The sequence below is a fragment of the Pinus tabuliformis genome, chromosome 6, assembly GCF_031772625.1.
Source record: "Pinus tabuliformis cultivar Carrire ecotype Pingquan chromosome 6, CPIR1, whole genome shotgun sequence".
Taxonomy (NCBI): Eukaryota; Viridiplantae; Streptophyta; class Pinopsida; order Pinales; family Pinaceae; genus Pinus; species Pinus tabuliformis.
Window position 1 is genome coordinate 1,653,536,579 of NC_142292.1, and position 20,290 is coordinate 1,653,556,868.

Here is a 20,290-nt window from a genome sequence, read left to right on the forward strand (position 1 = left end):
CCTGATGTACTAAGGTTGATTTTTTTAGGTCGACACCTACAATTGACTCTGAAGTGAATATGCTCTGTCTGAATCATTGATCCACGGTTATTGTGATTGGAGACCAAAGTGGTTGCTATGATGGGAGAGCCAACCAATGAATCCAATGGTTGAAATTTCAATTAAAAGAAAAAACGATTTTGAACGTGGGTGTTGTTGTTGGTAACATGGCATCATCATTCAATGAGTGGAAGGGGGAGAGCCACCGCTTCTTCTTCCACCAGTTATACACATCTGTTACAATTCATGCCTTATAGTTATACACGTGTTACAATTCATGCCTCTCGGTAACAATTATAGGGATAATAAAGCTTACACAGTTGATGCTTTATTTTTATTCGTGAATGCTTCCAATGCCTATGTGGTTGGTACGACGAATGTGGGTAGTGGAGACTGATGAAGAACAAAGTTACATCAGAGGGATCCTTATGGCCGTGCAATAAAACAATGAATAGAGCATTTCACGAGAATCGATGAGGTGCATTTTTTGTCTCGATGATTTTGAAAATGGGGAGCTTGTTGCATTTGTGTTGCCTTGTTTGCGTTATTTTAACACACAATGCATTGTTCACATGATTCTATGTCATTCCAATTTCCCTATCTGTACGAAGATCATATGGAGAGCGGTAGATGATAACTCAGGAGGAAGATAGGATGTAACTTGCAAGAACCCAAGTTTGAAAATTAGACTAATAATCAAATTACACTAATAATCGATTCTTGGCAGTTACCTCAACATTTACTTTCTAAATTTTAAGACATTTTGAATAGAAATCAAATGAATACTATGTGTTTGCGAAGGTGCAGAGGTCGATGTCAAAACTTTGGTGAAATAATCGGCTCCATGATTTTGGAGGAAAATAATTGAGAACCATTTCTTTGTCATTGCCTCTGATGCCATCTCATTTGATCCATCCTGGTTTCTCACAAGCCTAGCAGAATTAGTGTTCTGCATAACCCTGGCAATTACACTCCTATATTATGCACAGGCATCCCGGTTGGTCGAAATCCACAATCTTCCACAAATAGTTTATCAAGTTTGTAAAGCACTCGGCGATGGCCTCAAATCTGAAGGTTTTCAACCAAAAATATTCATTGAGTTGTAAGTAGATTAAAATATATGGTTTGAGAAAGAAAATTGAATAAATGAGTAATGATATTCAAATTAATGTGCAGAAAGGAGAAAAAGTCATGTAGTCCTTTTCATTATTAAATATCGAAGCAATTTTTAAATATAAATTGAATTATGGTGAAGAATTCTGTTGAAAAAAAATAAATCATTTGTATTATGCATAATTAAAGGGAAATCTATACAGAAAATTTACTCACCTGTGATTTGCTGCAATTACTGCAAGCCATAAGAACTTAGCTCCAATAACCCCTTCAGTTACACTGTAAAAAACGTGGGCGAGGATTACCAGGGGAGATTAGTATGCACCAATAGAACGCCAGCCAATATTCTCACCATAGTTGTATAGGGTCCAATACCTCCTCTACGAACAATAAGAGATTTACAATGAGATTATGCATGAATAGAAGAAAAAAAAAATTGACAGTAGGGCTCACTTCAAAGAAGGAGAGTGCATCAAAGAGGGAAAGTACATATGAGGTTCGTGAGGCTGCGTTGGGAAGGGAGGTTACAACAAGTGAAACGGAAAATCTCCTTACCGCCCGTCAATCCCTAACAAGAAAGGACGTCAATATTAGACACCTCATAAAACCTTAACTAGCAATTGTTCCTAAAGATGCAAAGTACAGTTAAGGAATAAAAGAGTTGGGAAGATCATCTAAACAACTTACTAGTGAACTAATGAATGTATATGACTGATTGGAATAACGAAATCCCTAAACTGTATCATACTTATGTGTTTTTTTTAGAAACAATAGGTAAATGGTATCAAATCTAGGTATCAAATCTATGTTAACCTGACGCTGTGAGATTGAGATATTTGTGTTTCTCTTTTCTTCTTCTTGCTCAAAATCTTATCCAGATCAAGTTGAACTTCCTACTGAACTTAAATGAGGTCTAATGGTTGATTGGTAAGAGTTATGAGTTTTCTTGTAATCATAGTAAAGCATGTTTATGTCTAAAATGAATTATGTCTTTGACCGTACCTTTGTTGAATATGTAATTTCAACGCAGCCGTACCAACGCCCAAACCGCGCAGCAAAACCACAAACCACCTTGAGGGATATCGGACCGCTTTTGCGTGAAGGCAGTTTCCGTATATTTGAGCCCGATACAATATAGTGCAGACGCGTGGCTCTCCCCATACGTAAGCAAGTCTGACTTCTCGGGTGCTATCGTTCAGTCAAGTAAGGCCTCCCGATATCTCCGTCCACCATCCGATCTGCTCCATCGATCTCCGTCATCGATTGTTCCAAGATGCACACGAGCCTGCATTAAAATCATGCGTGGATTAAAATTCAAGTTTTGGGTTGACCGCCGTTAAAATAATTTAACGAATTAAATGTTCCCGTAGAAGTTTTGGTAAGAAATTTAAATTTTAATGTTTTTATATATATCGGAGGTATGGGCATATGTACACTATGTAAGTTTTTTTTTAATGCGTATTGACCATTGTGTGAGAATGTATTAATTTTGCACAACAGTGCATAAGAAAAATATAGGGGGAGCGCAAAAGAAAATTGTATGTTTTTTGTTGACTGGTGGTGAAGCTCGCAACAGAGGAAAAACCAAGAGCATATGCACAGCAGTGCGGGGAGTATGAGTTTTTGGGAATTGCATATGTAATTTTTTTTTACAGCAGTATGTGTAAAACAGTTTTACATCAGTAAGTGAAAAATGGTTTTTACAGCAGTTTATGTAAGCTCTTTTACAACAGTAAATCCATGTAAATTTATTTTACAGCAGCGAATGAAGATTTTACACAGTAGTGTAAAAATCATTTTGTAAAAGAGGCAGAGTATTTTTGGGTGAATCCCTCTCAGCAAAGAGGATGAAGTTTGTATCAGACATTTTGTTTTAATGAATAGAAATGTTTTTATGGTGATGTAATACTCTGTTCTTCAGTCAATTTTTTTTAAGCTTCCCTGTGCACAAAAGATCCTGGAGTAAAGGAAACAGAGCATTGCCTCTGTGGAGTTTATTTTGTTTGTTTTTGGGATTTTGCCAGAAAAATCCCCAACAGTGGTATCAGAGCAGGCTTAGGCTCTTTGAAGGTGTTCAAGAAGCTGAAGGGAGGAGTCTTTTGTTGCAGCAGTAGATCTTCTCCAACAGAGTGAAGGCTCAATCAAGAAAATACTCAAGTATTTCACAAAGTTTTTTTTATGTGTTGCTGAAGAAGCAGTCTGTTGTTTTAAAATACACAGTCAAGAAATTGAAGCATAGCTAAGGATGCAAGGAATGGCCAGCACAAGCACTGGTATGGGTATGTTTAACACCCAGCTCCCACAGTTTAATGGGAAAAACTATGACTATTGGGCAATAACCATGACAGCCATGTTTGCCTCTCAAGATTTATGGGAAATAGTTGAAGATGGTTTTGAAGAACCAGCAGATGAAAATGAGTTTAATAGATTAACTCTAGCAGAGAAGGATCTGCTGAAGAGCAATAGGAAGAAGGATTCAAAAGCTCGTGTGTTGTTGTATCTAGCAGTAGACCAGAGTGTGTTTCCAAGGTTAGCAGCAGCTAAGACATCCAATGAAGCATGGCAAACCCTCAAGACAACCTATCAAGGCATGGAGAGAGTGAAGACAGCAAAACTACAGTTGCTGAGGAAAGATTTTGGGAATCTGTGCATGAAGGAGTCAGACAAGATTGACTCATTCTTCACACATGTAATTCGTCTGGTCACACAGATAAGGACTCATGGAGAAAATCTTGAAGAAAGGGGGATTGTGGAGAAAATATTGAGGGTCTTACCCTCAAAGTTTGATGCGATTGTCACCACCTTTGAAGAGACAAAGGATCTCTCAAACTTTTCAGTTGATGAGCTTCATGCATCACTGATAACACATGAGCAGAGGTTGAGTAGAAATGAAAACTCATCTCTAGAGCAAGCCTTCAAGACCCAGATGTCCTTTGGAAGAGGAAGAGGTCAAGGCAGAGGAAACAAGAGAGGAAGAGGCAGAAGCCAGAACAGAGGTGGAAGGAACAACCCAGCAAATGCACAAGGAAGAGGCAACAATCCAAATCAGAACCAAGGTCAAGTCAGCAGCCAACAAAGAGGACAACATCATGCTCAAGGACAAAGGTATGAAAAATCCAATGTCCAATGCTATTATTGTAAAAAATATGGGCATTATGCCAGTGAATGTAGGAAGAAGCAGCATGATATGAACAATAGATCAAATGCAAATGTCACTAGAGAAAACAGCAGTCAAGATAATGTGTTGCTAGCTTGTAACATGGCTGAAACAAACAGTGAAGACATATGATTTTTAGACTCAGGTTGCAGCAACCATATGACAGGAAACATAGCCCTCTTTTCTACTCTAGATCAGAATATGAAGTTAGAAGTCACACTAGGAACTGACAGTAAAATCTCTGTTATGGGAAAAGGAGAGGTAAAAATATTTACAAAGCAAGGAGAAAGGAAAACCATAGCAGATGTCTACTATGTCCCTGGAATGAGATGTAATCTCTTGAGTATTGGACAGCTTGTCCATAAGGGGTACAATGTTTTCTTTAAAAATGATGTATGCACCATCATGGATATAGCACTCAACAAAAGATGCATTGCTGAAGTAAAAATGACAAGGAACAGGATGTTCCCTCTTAGGATCAGGGCAGATTTGAAAAACAAAGGAGAAATTGCAGCAGTTACCCAAGAGGCTTTCCAAAGCGTGCCAAAGGATGAAAATTGGTTGTGGCACTTGAGATTTGGACATCTCAATTTTGGAGGTCTAAAATTGTTAAGCAGAAAAGGAATGGTGAAAGGATTACCATTGATAGAGAAACCGGATAGCCTATGTGAAGGTTGCATTTTGGGGAAACAACATAGAGAAAATTTTCCATCAGGTAAAAGCATAAGGGCAAAGGCACCCTTAGAGATCATCCACTCATATTTATGTGGACTGATGCAAGCTCCATCATTAGCAGGCAGCCAATATTTCCTAACATTCAATGATGACTTTACAAGAAAAACTTGGGTATATTTCCTTAAAAACAAAAGTGAAGTGTTTGAGAAATTCCAAAATTTCAAGGCATTTGTGGAAAACCAAAGCGGGCTGCATATTAAATTTTTGAGAACTGACAGAGGAGGTGAGTATATCTCCAAGGAATTCCTAAGATTTTGTAGAGAAAATGGAATTCATAAACAGTTTACAGCTAGGTACACCCCACAGCAAAATGGAGTTGCTGAAAGGAAGAACAGGACAATCATGGACATGGCGAGGAGCATGTTGAAGGCAAAGCATTTGCCAAATGATTATTGGGCTGAAGCTGTAAATTGTGCAGTTTATATTTTGAACAGGTGTCCTACAAAAGCAGTGTTGAACAAAGTGCCGAAAGAAGCATGGAGTGGGAGAAAGAATGGAGTCACCCACATGAGAGTTTTTGGATGTGTGGCCTATGCACACATTCCAGATTAGTTAAGGAGGAAGCTGGACAGCAAAGGGGAGAAATGTATCTTCATTGGATACAGTGAGGAATCTAAAGCCTACAGGTTGTATATCCCATCTACCAAGAAGTTTTTCATCAGCAGAGATGTTCAATTCATTGAAGAGGAAGCTTGGGATGGAAGCATAGAGAAAACGGTGAATGTTAAAAACTGTTTGTCTCATGATGAAGATGATGAGGAGGTGGCTGAAATGGATCCCCAAACAGCAGCACCAACACAAGGACAACAAGGGACACCATTGAGGATAAATGAGAGTGCTTCTCCAAGCACACCACAAGGAGGAAATTCAAGTGCATCTTCAAGCACTTGCACACCAAATGAAAGAGGTAAGAAGTTTAGAAATCTAAGTGACATTTATGATGAAGGAATAAATTCCTTATTTGCCTTGTATTGTCATGTTGATGAACCTATTCATTTCGAGGATGCAATTAAAGATAGGAAATGGATAGAAGCTATGGATGAAGAGATGAATGCCATAGAGAGAAACAAAACATGGGATTTGGTTGAGCTACCAAAAGGTAAAGAAGTCATTGGAGTAAAATGGGTTTACAAGACCAAGAGCAATGCTGAAGGTAAGATAGAAAGACACAAGGCAAGGCTGGCTGTCAAAGGGTACAAGCAGCAATATGGGAGAGATTACAAGGAGACTTTCGCACTGGTTGCAAGAATGGAAACCGTGAGAGCAGTGCTGTCCATAGCAGCTCAAAACAAATGGAAAGTCTACCAAATGAACGTGAAGTCAGCATTCCTAAACGGAGTGTTAAAGGAGGAGGTTTACATTGAACAGCCTCTAGGCTATGAGAAGAAAGGTGAAGAGCACAAAGTGTGCAAATTGAAGAAAGCTCTTTATGGGCTGAAGCAAGCGCCAAGAGCATGGTACAGCAGGATAGATTCCTATCTATTGGATAATGAATTTGACAAGTGTGAAGGAGAACCCACCGTCTACATCAAAGAAAAAGATGGTAAATTTTTAATTGTCGTCTTATATGTTGATGATGTTATTTTCACAGGTAATGATGATCAGCTCATTGAGAATTTTAAATGAGTCATGAAAGAGGAATTTGAAATGACTGACATGGGTTTCTTGAGATACTTCTTAGGCATAGAAGTAGATCAAAATGAAAAAGGAATTTTTATCTCACAAGCTAGATATGTAAATCAAATGTTGGGCAGATTTAACATGCAAGATTGCAAAGCAGAACTCACTCCCACAGTAATGGGATTAAAACTCAGCAGAGAGGACAACAGCAAGGATTTTGATCCTAGTTTGTACAAGAGTATTGTTGGTAGTCTTATGTATTTAACAACAACTAGGCGTGACATTATGTATGTTGTTAGTTTAATTTCCAGATTCATGGAGAAGCCAAAGGAGGCACATTAGCAGGCAACAAAAAGAATTTTAAGGTATGTCAAAGGTACCAAAATGTTTGGAATTTTATATAATGTCTCAGAACATTCAGATTTGGTTGGATACACTGATAGTGATTGGGCTGGAAGTGTATATGATCGGAAAATAACTTACAGTTATGTTTTTCATATGGGTTCAGGAGCCATTTCATGGGCTTCTAAGAAGCAGTCCATTGTAGCATTGTCTACAGCAGAGGCTAAATATGTGGCAGCTACAGCAACAGCATGTCAAGAAGTGTGGATGAGAAGAATGTTGAGAAGCTTAGGCCAAGAGCAGGCAAAAGCGACAGTGATTTTTTGTGACAATAGCTCAGCTATTGCATTGTTAAAGAATTCAATGTTTCATAAGAGAACGAAACACATTGATACAAGGTTTCACCACATCAGAGAATTGGTGAACAATGGAGAAATTGTCTTAGAACATTGCAGGACTCAGGAACAGGTAGCAGACATCTTGACAAAGCCATTAGATCAGAAAAGCTTTGAATTTTTGAGGAAGTGTCTGGGTATGACCGAATGCCCAACAGTTGAAATTAAAGGGGAGTGTTGAATATGTAATTTCAACGCAGCCGTACCAACGCCCAAACCGCGCAGCAAAACCACAAACCACCTTGAGGGATATCGGACCGCTTTTGCGTGAAGGCAGTATCCGTATATTTGAGCCCGATACAATATAGTGCAGACGCGTGGCTCTCCCCATACGTAAGCAAGTATGACTTCTCGGGTGTTATCGTTCAGTCAAGTAAGGCCTCCCGATATCTCTGTCCACCGTTCGATCTGCTCCATCGATCTCTGCCGTCAATTGTTCCAAGATGCACACGAGCCTGCATTAAAATCATGCGTGGAGTAAAATTCAAGTTTTGGGTTGACCGCCGTTAAAATAATTTAACGAATTAAATGTGCCCGTAGAAGTTTTGGTAAGAAATTTAAATTTTAATGTTTTTATATATATCGGAGGTATGGGCATATGTACACTATGTAAGTTTTTTTTTAATGCGTATTGACCATTTTGTGAGAATGTATTAATTTTGCACAGCAGTGCATAAGAAAAATATAGGGGGAGCGCAAAAGAAAATTGTATGTTTTTTGTTGACTGGTGGTGAAGCTCGCAGCAGAGGAAAAACCAAGAGCATATGCACAGCAGTGCGGGGAGTATGAGTTTTTTTTGGGAATTGCATATGCAATGTTTTTTTTACAGCAGTATGCGTAAAATAGTTTTACATCAGTAAGTGAAAAATGGTTTTTACAGCAGTTTATGTAAGCTCTTTTACAGCAGTAAATCCATGTAAATTTATTTTACAGCAGTGAATGAAGATTTTACACAGCAGTGTAAAAATCATTTTGTAAAAGAGGCAGAGTATTTTTGGGTGAATCCCTCTCAGCAAAGAGGATGACATTTTGTTTTAATGAATATAAATGTTTTTATGGTGATGTAATACTCTGTTCTTTAGTCAATTTTTTTTAAGCTTCCCTGTGCACAAAAGATCCTGTGGAGTAAAGGAAACAGAGCATTGCCTCTGTGGAGTTTTTTTGGTTTGTTTTTGGGATTTTGCCAGAAAAATCCCCAACAACCTTTAACTCAGTTTGCTGTTGTTCTTTGTTTTCTAAAAGGTTATGCTTCTAGTCTTATAGTTGTGGAAGCTGGGAATTGAAGCAAATTTCTTGTATAATTGGTCTTTTCAAAGCTCATAAAATGTTTGAAAGAAACACGAGAATGGAGATCAATAAATGGGTTGTAGATGAAACAAAAGGGAGAATATAGGAACCACTTCTAGTTGATTCTGTAAACAAACATACGAGATTGGTATTAACAAATGCCTTGTTCTTCAAGGGTACATGGAAAAAAGAATTTGATTCCTCAGCAACATAGGAAGGTACTTTTAATTTGCTTAATGGTGAAACTGGGAAAGCGTCCATGATGACTACAAAAAAGAAACAATTTATTAAGAGAGTTGGCAATTACAAAATTATATGTCTTCCCTATGTCCAAGGAAAGAAAAAGGTGTCATTTTGCATGTATTTCCTCTTGTGCAATAAGAAAAGCGACCTGCCTGATCTATAGAAAACTATTAATCTTAATTTTTGTGAGAATCATCTATCCCGAGGACATGAAGTTGAAGTCGGATTTTTTCAGCTACCTCCTTCAAGATTTCCTTTTCTTTTGGGGCACAAAAATTTCTGAAAACGTTGGGTTTTCCTTTTCTTTTGAGGCACAAAAATTTCTGAAAAAGTAGGGTTTTCCTTTCTTTTAAGGCACAAAAATTTATGAAAAAATTGGGTTTGGTGCTGCCTTTTTCTAATGTGGTAGACTTCACGGAAATGGTGTATTTCCAGGTCACTGCACATTTCAAATGTTTTTCACAAGTCGTTTCCAGAGGTTAATGAAAAGGGAACTGAAGCTGCGGCTGTTACTGTCAATGCTTCTTGTGTCAGACCTTGTACACGTTGCCCCCACTTCCATGGCCGAGAATATGAATTCGCTCCAAGTCTGCGATATCCGACACGTATCTGGACACAGATGCACTCTTCGGAAGCAAAGGAAATTGATAAAGCTGAGAGAATCTGAATTCGCTCCAAGTCTGCGAGATCCGACACGTGTCTGGACATAGATGCACTCTTCGGAGGCAGAGGAAATCGATAAAGCTGAGTCTGTTGGCGTGCAGGGATGGGGATATTCAGCTGCGGATTTCTGGGACCAACATTTGGTTTATTTCTTATGGTTGGATCGAACAAATTAGACTCTGAAAATCACAAGGCAAAAGGGCCCAAAGCAAAATTATCCCAGCTGGAGTTCGAGGAGAAAGGTTGAAATGGCAGAAGATGAAGTCGTGACTGTTGAAACAGCAGCAGAAGAGACGGGTGAAGTATTGGCAGGGTCAACAGATTTCCCGCCAGTGGCTTTCCACGTGTCAAATTTTGACAAGATGAAAGAAGACGAAAATCAAGCATAAGGATTCGCTGGAACGACGAAAATGGGGCACTATGATTGGGTGGCTGAATAGTGTTTGCCAAGCCCAACTCGGTAGAATAACACCTTCGGTATAATTAATGTTGACAGCTGCAAGGTACACGCTACGAAATCCAACGCTTAACAATTGGCACAGATCTAAATTCATATTTTTCAATATAAAACGATATGAACTCTTGAATTAGTTTGTACTTTCAATTTGATTGAAAAATATATTTATAAACATTGTTTTGTATGTTTTTGTAATTAGATATAGTCAGTCTTTTTTTATGGTAGGTATTTCAAAATTTCTGTAAATGTTTATAATATCTTAAAAAAACGTTCCGGATAACAGTTTAAAATAGATATTGGAACCCTTTTCAGTTGTATAGATGCAAAAAATTGTAAATGTGGGCCGCATAAAACTTTCAAATGAAAAGTAAAACACCATAGTATATTATATAAAGTTATTTGTTTATTTAAAAAAATAACTAACTATTTTCAAAATATTGGTATTTTTATAATATGATTGTGGATAGAACGTATTCATTCTCGCTGAAATGAATGAATAAAAGTTGAATATCGGCCTAAACGACACAATTTTTGTGAAAGTGCTCGGCGTGGTGGAGTGTTAATTTTTATGTTCGTTTTGCATTATTTGAGGGATTGAAAAGGTTTCTGGGGTCATGCCCTCCATGCTATTGTGTATGTAACTGGCTGCATTGAAATTATTTGCAAGCAAAAGTCGTTAGGATATGGACTGCCGATGTTCTTACATTAAGTCGGTTTGCATGAAATTGTTGGCATGGCAGAATTACAGGAGACATTTTAATCTTTTAGAGAAAAAGTATTTTAGTTTTCGAAAAACTTTCTACGTTACTTGAATTGTGGAATTATTGTTTTCGATAGCCTTATGAATTAAGGTATCTAACTAGATGAAGTTAAGTGCACAACTAACTTTCTTATATTATTTCATATTAAATTTTATTTGAAGGCTAGTAAGATTGAAGGCTAGTAAGAAGAAAAAATCGAATATAAAAAATCATTTTTTTAAATAAAATATAATTATTATATATATCTATATCATAAATTTAAAATTTATAAATATATAAATTTAAAAATATATATAATAAAAAATAAATTAAAAATTATAATTTGAATTAGAAATATAAATTAAAATATCTAAATAAATAAGTTTATTTTTATATTACCTTTTAATTTGATTATATTATGTTAAGATTTAAATGAAGCATTAAATGAATTTTAATATGAAAATCAAGCATAGTCAATGAGAGGTAATAACCATCATCACATTATGACAAAGATTGTCTCATAGTTTAACATCATATTGTGACAACCATGCTCATCCATGGTCCAACGTCACATTGTGACAAAATTCTCCGAATATGAAAATCGACTGTGGTCAACGATGGTCTAACATCACATCGTGACAAAGATTGTCTTAATATGAAAATCAACCATTGTCTACCATGGTCAATAATAGTCAACTACGACCAATAAACATAGTCATACTGTGACGATGATTGTCTCTTTGTCCAGCGTCACATTATGACAACTATGGTCATCCTTGGTTAACAATGGTCAACCATGGTCAAATGCTGCATCATGACAAAGATTGTCTCAATATGAAAATCAACCATGGTCCAAGGTTACATTGTGACAAAGATTATCTCAATATGAAAATCAATCATGGTCGACCATGGACCATGGTCCATTGTCACATTTTGAGAAAGATTGTGTCAATATGAAAATCAACCATGGTCAACAATAGTTAGCCATGTTTATTTTAGGGTTTCTAATATTTATCTTAGGGTTTATATATCTTGAGTTTTATAATCCTATGGGTTTTTAGTATTAATCCCTTATGTTTAATAGTCCCTTGGATTTATAATATCAATCCATTGGGTTTATTAATCTAAGGGTTCATATTCCTAGGGTATAATATTATTCATAGGGTTTATAATATTAATCCTAGGTTTTCATGTAAATCCCTTCAGTTTATAATTAGGGTCAACCATGGTCCAATGTCACATTGTGACAAAGATTGTTTGAAGATGAAAATCAACCATTTTCAACCATCATCTACCATGGTCATTCATGGTCAACCACGATCCAACATCACATTGTGACAAAGATTGTCTCAATATGAAAATCAACCATGTCCAATCATTGTAGACCATGGTCAACCATGTTCAATCATGGTAAACCATGGTCAACCATGTTCAAATGTTGCATTTCTCAAAGATTTTCTCAATATGAAAATTAATCATGGTCAGCCATGGTCAATCCTTGTCAATCATGGTCAACCATGGTCAACCATAGTTAATCATGGTCAATCTTTGTCAATCATGGTCAACCATGGTGAACCATGGTCAATCCTTGTCAATCATGGTCAACCATGGTCAATCATGGTCAACTATGGTCCAACATCACATTGTGACAAAGATTGTCTCAATATGAAATCAACCATGGTCAACCATCGTCAATCATGGTCAATATCAAAATCAACCATAGTCGAACATCTCAATGTGACAAAGGTTGTCTCAATATGAAAATGAGCCATGGTCAGCCATGGTCCAATGTGCATTGTGACAAAGATTGTCTCAATATGAAAATCAATCATGGTCAACTATGGCCAATAATGGCCAACGATCGTTAATAACCATGTTCACATTGTGTTAAAGATTGTTTCATGGTCCAACATTTTATTGTGACAACCCTGGTCCAACATTGCATTGTAACAAAAATTCTCTCAATATGAGTATCAATCATGGTCAACCATGGTCCAACGTCACATTGTGACAAATATTTTATGATTATGAAAATTAACCATGTCCAACCATGTTCAATACTCATGGTCACATTATGATGATGATTGTATCTCTCTCCAATGTCACATTATGACAACCATTATTAACCATGGTCAACAATGGTTAACCATTATCCAACGTAGCATTGTGACAAAGATTTGATCAATATGAAAATCAACAATGGTCAACCATCATCCAACATCACATTGTGACAAATATCTCAATATGAAAATCAATCATGGTCAATCATGGTTCATCACTGCATTTTGACCAAGATTGTGTCAATAGGAAAATCAACCATGGCCAACAATAGTCAATGATGTTTATTTTAGGGTCTGTAATATGTATCTTAGGGTTTATATACCTGAGGTTTATAACGTTAGACCATTGGTTTTAATATTATTAAATTGGGTTTATAATCCATTGGCTTTTTAGTATTAATCTCTTGTGTTTATTAGTCCCTTGGGATTATAATATCAATCCCTTGTGTTTATTAATCTAAAGGTTCATATTCCTAGGGTATAATATATTCATAGAGTTTATAATATTAATCCTAGGGTTTAATATAAATCTATTGAGTTTATAATCATGGTAAACCATGGTCCAACATCACATTATGACAAAGATTGTTTCAATATGAAATTCAATCATGTTCAACAATCCTCAACCATCATCAACCATGGTCAAATGTCACATTATGACACAGATTATCTCAATATGAAAATCAATCATGGTCATCCATGGTCAATCATGGTCAACCAAGGTCAATCATGGTTAATCGGTTTTAGTCATGGTCAACCATAGTCATTCATGGTGAATATACCATGGTCAATCATGATGAATATTAAAATCAGCCATGGTCAATCATGGTCAACCATAGTCCAACGTCACATTGTGACAAAGATTGTCTCAATATGAAAATCAATCATGGTTAGCCATGGTTAATCATTGATGACCATTGCCAACCATGCTCAACCATGGTCCATTGTCACAATGTTACATTACATTGTAATTTATTCAATGTCACATTGTTACATCACAAAACTTGGGTTTAATACAAAGTTTATAATATTAGGACTTTTTAATATTCAATTTATCATATGAAAGTTTAAGTTGGGTTTATAATTTGTAGTATTAGGGTTTATAATATTAATCTTAGGGTTTGATATTAATCCCTAAGGTCTATGTTCCCATGATTTAATATAAATCTTAGCCCTTTGTTTCTGATATTGGTCCCTTGGGTTTAATAATTACTTAGATTTATAATGTTGATCCTAAGGTTCATAATATTAATCTTAGGGTTCAATGTTTCTTTTAATGTTTATAATATTTACCTTAGAGTTTATATCCCTTGGGTTTATAATATTAATATGTTGTGTTTAATATTATTCCCATGAGTTTATAATCTCTTTAGTTTGTTATTTCCTTTCCTTTATTATATCAATCCCTAGAGTTTATTAGTCCCTTGGGTTTATAATATCAATCCCTTGGGTTTATTACTCTAAGGGTTCATATTCATACGGTATAATATTATTAATGTGATTTATAATATTAATCATAGGGTTTAATATAAATCTCTTGGGTTTATAATTATGGCCATCCATGGTTGAACATCATATTATACAAAAGATTGTCTCAAGTTTAAAATCAACCATGTTCAAACATTTTCAACCATGATCATTTATGGTTAAGTATGGTCCAACGTCACATTGTGACAATGATTGTCTTAATATGAAAATCAACCATGGTCAACCATGTTCAATCATATAATGGCATGGCCAAGCATGGTCAAATGTCGTGTTGTGAGATATTGTCTCAATATGAAAATCAATCATGGTCAATATCAAAATAAACCATGGTCCAATGTCACATTGCGACAAAGATTATAGCAATATGAAAATCAACCATGGTCAACCATGCTCCAACATCACATTGTGACAAATATTGTCTATATATGAATATCAATCTTCGTCAACTATGGCCAGTCATGGTAAATGATCATTAATAACCATGGTTGCATCATGACAAAGATTGTCTCATTATAAAAATCAACTATGGTCAAGCATGGTCCAACATTTCATCGTGACAAATATTGTCTCAATATGAAAATCAATCATGGTCAACCATGGACCATGGTCCATTGTTGCATTTTAACAAAGACTGTGTTGATATGAAAATCAAGCATGGTCAACAATAGTTAACCATGTTTATTTTAGGGCTTGTAATATTTATCTTAGGGTTTATATACCTTTTGTTTATAATATAAAACCCTTGGATTTAATATTATTCCCATGGGTTAATAATCCGTTGGGTTTTTAGTATTAATCCCTTGCATTTAATAGTCCCCTAGGTTTATAATATCAAATTATTGGGTTTATTAATGAAGGGTTCATATTCGTAGCATATAATATTATTCATACAAATTATAATATTAATCATAGGGTTTCATATAAATCCCTTTAGCTTAAAGTTATGTTCAACCATGATCCAATGTCACATCGTGACACAGATTGTCTAAAGATGAAAATAAACCATGTTCAACCATCATCAATCGTGGTCAACCATGTCCAATCATGTAAACCATCATCAACCATGGTCAAATGTTGCATTTGACAAATATTTTCTCAATATGAAAATCAATTGCAGTCAACCATGGTCAATCATGGTCAATATGAAAATCAACCATGGTCAATCATGGTCAACCATCAATCATGGTCAATATGAAAATCAACCATAGTCCAACATCTAATTATGTCAAAGATTGTCTCAATATGAAAATCAACCATGGTCAACCACAACTAACCATGGTCCAATGTCACATTGTGACAAAGATTGTCTCAATATGAAAATCAATCATGGTCAACTATGGTCAATAATGGGCAATGATTGTTAATAACGATGGTCACATTGTGTCAAATATTGTTTCATTTCCCAATGTCACATTGTGACAACCATGGTCAACCATGGTCCAATGTCAGATTGTGACAAATATTCTCCCAATATGAGTATTGATCATGGTCAACCATGGTGCAACGTTACATTGTGACAAAGACTATTTGAATATGAAAATAAACCATGGTCAATACTCATGGTCACATTGTGATGATGATTGTCTCTTTGTCCAACGTCACATTATGACAACCATTGTCATCCATGTTCAACAATGGTCAACCATGGTCCAACATCATATTGTGACAATTATCTTAATCTGAAAATCAATCATGGTCATTCACCATCCATTGTTGCATTGTGACAAAGATTGTGTCAATATGAAAATTAACCATGGTCAACAATAATCAACCATGTTTACTTTACGGGTTGTAATATGTATTTTAAAGCTTATATACCTTGGGTTTATAACGTTAAACCCTTAGGTTTAATATTATGCTCTTGGGTTTTTTGTATTAATTTGGTGTGTTTATTAGTCCTTTGGGTTTATAATATCAATCCCTTGGGTTTATTAATCTAAGGGTTCATATTCTTAGGGTATAATATATTCATAGGGTTTATAGTATTAAACCTAGGGTTTAATATAAATCCCTTGGGTTTATAATCTTATAGTTCAATGCTTATTTTAGGGATTATAATATTTACCATAGGTTTTATTTCCCTTGGGTTTATAATATTAGTTCTTTGTGGTTAATATTATTCCCATCAGTTTATAATCCATTGGGTTTATTAGTCTTTTTCATTAATGATATCAATCCCTTGGATTTATTAATATGCGGGTTCATATTCCTACAGTATAATATTATTCATAAGGTTTATAATATTAATCGGAGGGTTTAATTTAAATCTTTCAGGTTTATAATCCATTGGTTTATAATATTTATCCCTGTTCTTAACCATAACTATAATTATTATTAGTAATTATAAATTATCATTATTAATTATAAATTATAAAATTTAATAACTAATATAATCTTGATTTTTAGTATCAATCTATTTGGTTTGTTAAGAGTGATTACAATTTACTTTTACTATTAATATTAATATTAATATTAATATTATTTATTTATAAATATAAATATTTTATTATTTTTTATTATTATTCATAATTATTTTATTTAAATTATTTATTAATTGACTATTTAATAATAATAATAATAATAATAATAAGTAATTTATAAATAATAATAAAACTATTCATATTAATATTACTAAATAAATAATAATAAATGTATTGGATATAGGCCTATCAACTTATCTCAACTATATATATCAATGCGATTATGCTATGCTAGTATACTATTTGCAAATGGGAGAAAATGAGTAAAAAAAAACTACAAAAATATCCAATTCAACCTATTATCAAAACATCTCCTATAAAAATATTTTATTAATTTATAATAACTCTATAACTACTAATTCTTCTATTTTAATTTATAAATATAAATATTATACATTTTACCATTTTCATATTCAAGCAATTATAACATACATCCCACTTTCTCCAATATCTTATTTTTCATCAATAAACTATTTGAAACCCTAAATAACCTCGACATTCTTTATTCACGAGTCGTAACATGTTGCAGAACGTTTCCAAGACATTGGCTTACAAAAAAAACCCTCCACACATCTACAGAGATGAAAATTTGAAATTCATGAATCCAACTTGTTCAATGGAAAGACCAACCACTCTTATATTTTAATATGTCCGGTATGGTTAATTTTTTTCTCTATTAGAAAATTCATTCACAGTGATGTCCCTCCTCATTTCCCACGAAGTCATTTTAGTGAAACAATAATGCAATCATATGACGACTGCCAACAATAATTTAATCAAACGCTGACTTTTAGAACCATATTTGGTGATTTCCTTAAATCAAAAAAAATTCGTTGACCCTCCTAAGTTCTCTGGACGAACTTCCATTAGTTTATATGTTTTTTATATCAACCCCTTCACATTCCACTTTAACTGTCAACAATGTTATGAGTCCAAAGACATCGATTCCATAACAACCACAATTAATCTCAAACATCCTTAAATTATGAAAGCATTGAATTTCTACATAACAAGACAGACTGTATTGAAATCTTTCACTCAGCACTCGAAATAAATAGGATCAAAGTTTTGATAATCAGCATAGTTATATAAATAATTGTAAATGTCCATATGCATCAATCTATGGGTTTTAAGAACAAAAAAATTGATAGGGTATCATGTATTATAATAAATTTAAAATCATATTAAATAAATATAAATATTTATATATTATATTTAAAAATCTAAAAAAATTTAGTGAAAATTCCATTCATTGATTTATAAAAGTTTTATTATTTTTTTAACAGATCCAAATTTATAATTAGTTTAAAAGGGAAAAGAAGAACATGGAATAGAAAGAAATTTATACTAAATAAAAAGATTAATTTATTAACAATATTATCTCTGTGATTATATTTATGGGACTACTCTGATGGTGTTTATGGGATTCATTTAAGGTTTGCTAATTTATTTTTATGGGATTCATTTAAGGTTTGTTAATGTTTTATCTCTCTTATTCGTCTTTAGTGTCCAAAAAATGTAAAACATTGGAGCTAAAATTTTTAAATAAAATTAGTTTAGTTTAGTTAAATTTTATTCCAGTTATTTAATATTAATATCTCTTATAAAATTTGATTTAATTGATTGATAATATTAAGACAATCATTGTCATATTCAGCTTTATGTCATATGTCATATTCAGTTTTAAGGGTTGGCTCAGTTGATCAAAATCAGTACCTTGCTATTGAGAGGATCAAGATTTGGTAAACCACAGCCTAAAAAAGATAAAAATAATTCTATACTCCACAGTTTTCACTTTCTTCTCATTCAAAATCTAACAATTACTAGCCCAGCGACTGTGGGTTTGTTTACTGTAGATCGAGTTCATGAATCCAATCTACCTTTGATCCATCGAAGAAATCCTCCATTCCATCATCATCATCAGCGTCGGTTAAACTGTTATCGCCCTGCACATTTCCTTTATCACAACACAACTTCAATTTCATTCGTCTCTACCGCCAGTGTAGTTATATGACGGAGACGAGAGCAGATTACAGATTACACTGTACAGTCCTTTTTATGGTTGCAATACATATTTTTTTAGGGGAGCAGATCTTGACCACGTCTTCAGATTTTCCGTACTGTTGTATTGAGATTGGGTTATGGACAGCATCTTCTTGCTCACATGACTGTTGTAGTAGTTCTTGATTTCATTGTCGGTTCGCCCAGGCAGTCGCCCTGCGATCAGCGACCACCTGCATGCACGCAAAAAAATAACCTTCACAGAACATATTACTATGACATGGCCATTGATGAACTGTTATGTTAACCTAAGCCCATTTTAGATTTTAGAAATATTTTATTAACTCGATTGCAGATTACGAAAATATTTTAAAATCCGATAGACAGGATTAAAATTAATTGTTGTTTAACCTAGCTCTTGTCGGTTAAATTTCTAAATATTTTTGAAATCCACCTTCATCATAAGAATGGCCATGGTTGAATTCTGCCCAAGTGAATAAATGTTGAAGTCATTTCCACATACCGATTGCCAAGAAGACGATGAAGGCGAATAATGAGCTCCTCCTCGTCCGCGGAAATATTTCCTCGTTTAATGTCAGGACGAAGATACTTCACCCAACGTAGTCTGCAACCCTTTCCACGCCGGATGAGACCCGCAAAACAAATTATGTCCGCTTATTTATCTAACCTCTCACTACAAATTTAGTGTTTGAATTATGATTAAATATGGCCGATCATAAAATGGTGTATATAAGCATTATTAAAAAGTCGGAAATTCGTTGTTTCACATAGTTTTATAGGTTAAAACTATTAAAAATCGTTTCTTTCGGACGGTTAATATAAATATTTTAGAGTTTCATAGGTTAAGTTTTTAATTGTTTCTTTTATTAACATTGGTATATTAATCATTTCTTTTCTTTGGGTCAGGCATCTTCTACCTATGTTAGTTGATATGTGTTAATTATAATAAACAAATAAAAACGAATATTAAATATATATTTAGTTAATTTTAATCAAAGTATTATCAAAATTTAATAATTTCTTTTTATTATTTTTTTAATATTAGAAAACATATAAATATTTTATTTTTATTGTTAATTATAGATAAAATATTTAAATATTTATGTGAAATTAGATAACTTTATATTAAATACAAAATAAAATATTTATATATAAAAGAATTTGATATTTTCATTTTTAAATGACAAAAAATATATAAAATGTTAATCATAAATAATCTGAAAAAAAAATAATTTAAAAATGTGTACTTTATTTAAATTTTAATAAAAAGTTAATATATGACATTTAAAAAATATTTAAAATAATAAATAAAATATTTCAATATGATGTAAGCAATATAATGTATATGTAAAAATATATTAATAGTAAGAAGAAAATTTTAGTGTGAATAATATGATTTAAAATAAAATATTTTAATGATTATGTTAAATAAAATATTTCAATATCACT

At 33.8% G+C, this 20,290-nt stretch overlaps 1 protein-coding gene and 1 pseudogene across 1 annotated transcript in view; one reads left to right on the top strand and one right to left on the bottom strand.

Moving 5' to 3' along the window:
• Positions 1-8,746: 8,746 nt before the first annotated feature.
• LOC149265299 (serpin-ZXA pseudogene) lies at positions 8,747-9,598 on the top strand (annotated as a pseudogene).
• A 9,068-nt stretch (positions 9,599-18,666) lies between these two features.
• The window catches only part of LOC149265300 (transcription factor MYB1-like), a 31,238-nt gene continuing 29,614 nt past the window's right edge, over positions 18,667-20,290 (bottom strand). The window contains exons 2-4 of the mRNA XM_089402806.1: positions 19,344-19,494; positions 18,891-19,053; positions 18,667-18,765 (exon numbers count right to left, since the gene is read on the bottom strand). Of these exons, the coding sequence (XP_089258932.1) occupies positions 18,667-18,765; positions 18,891-19,053; positions 19,344-19,494 (413 nt within the window). The remainder of the gene's footprint in view (positions 18,766-18,890; positions 19,054-19,343; positions 19,495-20,290) is intronic.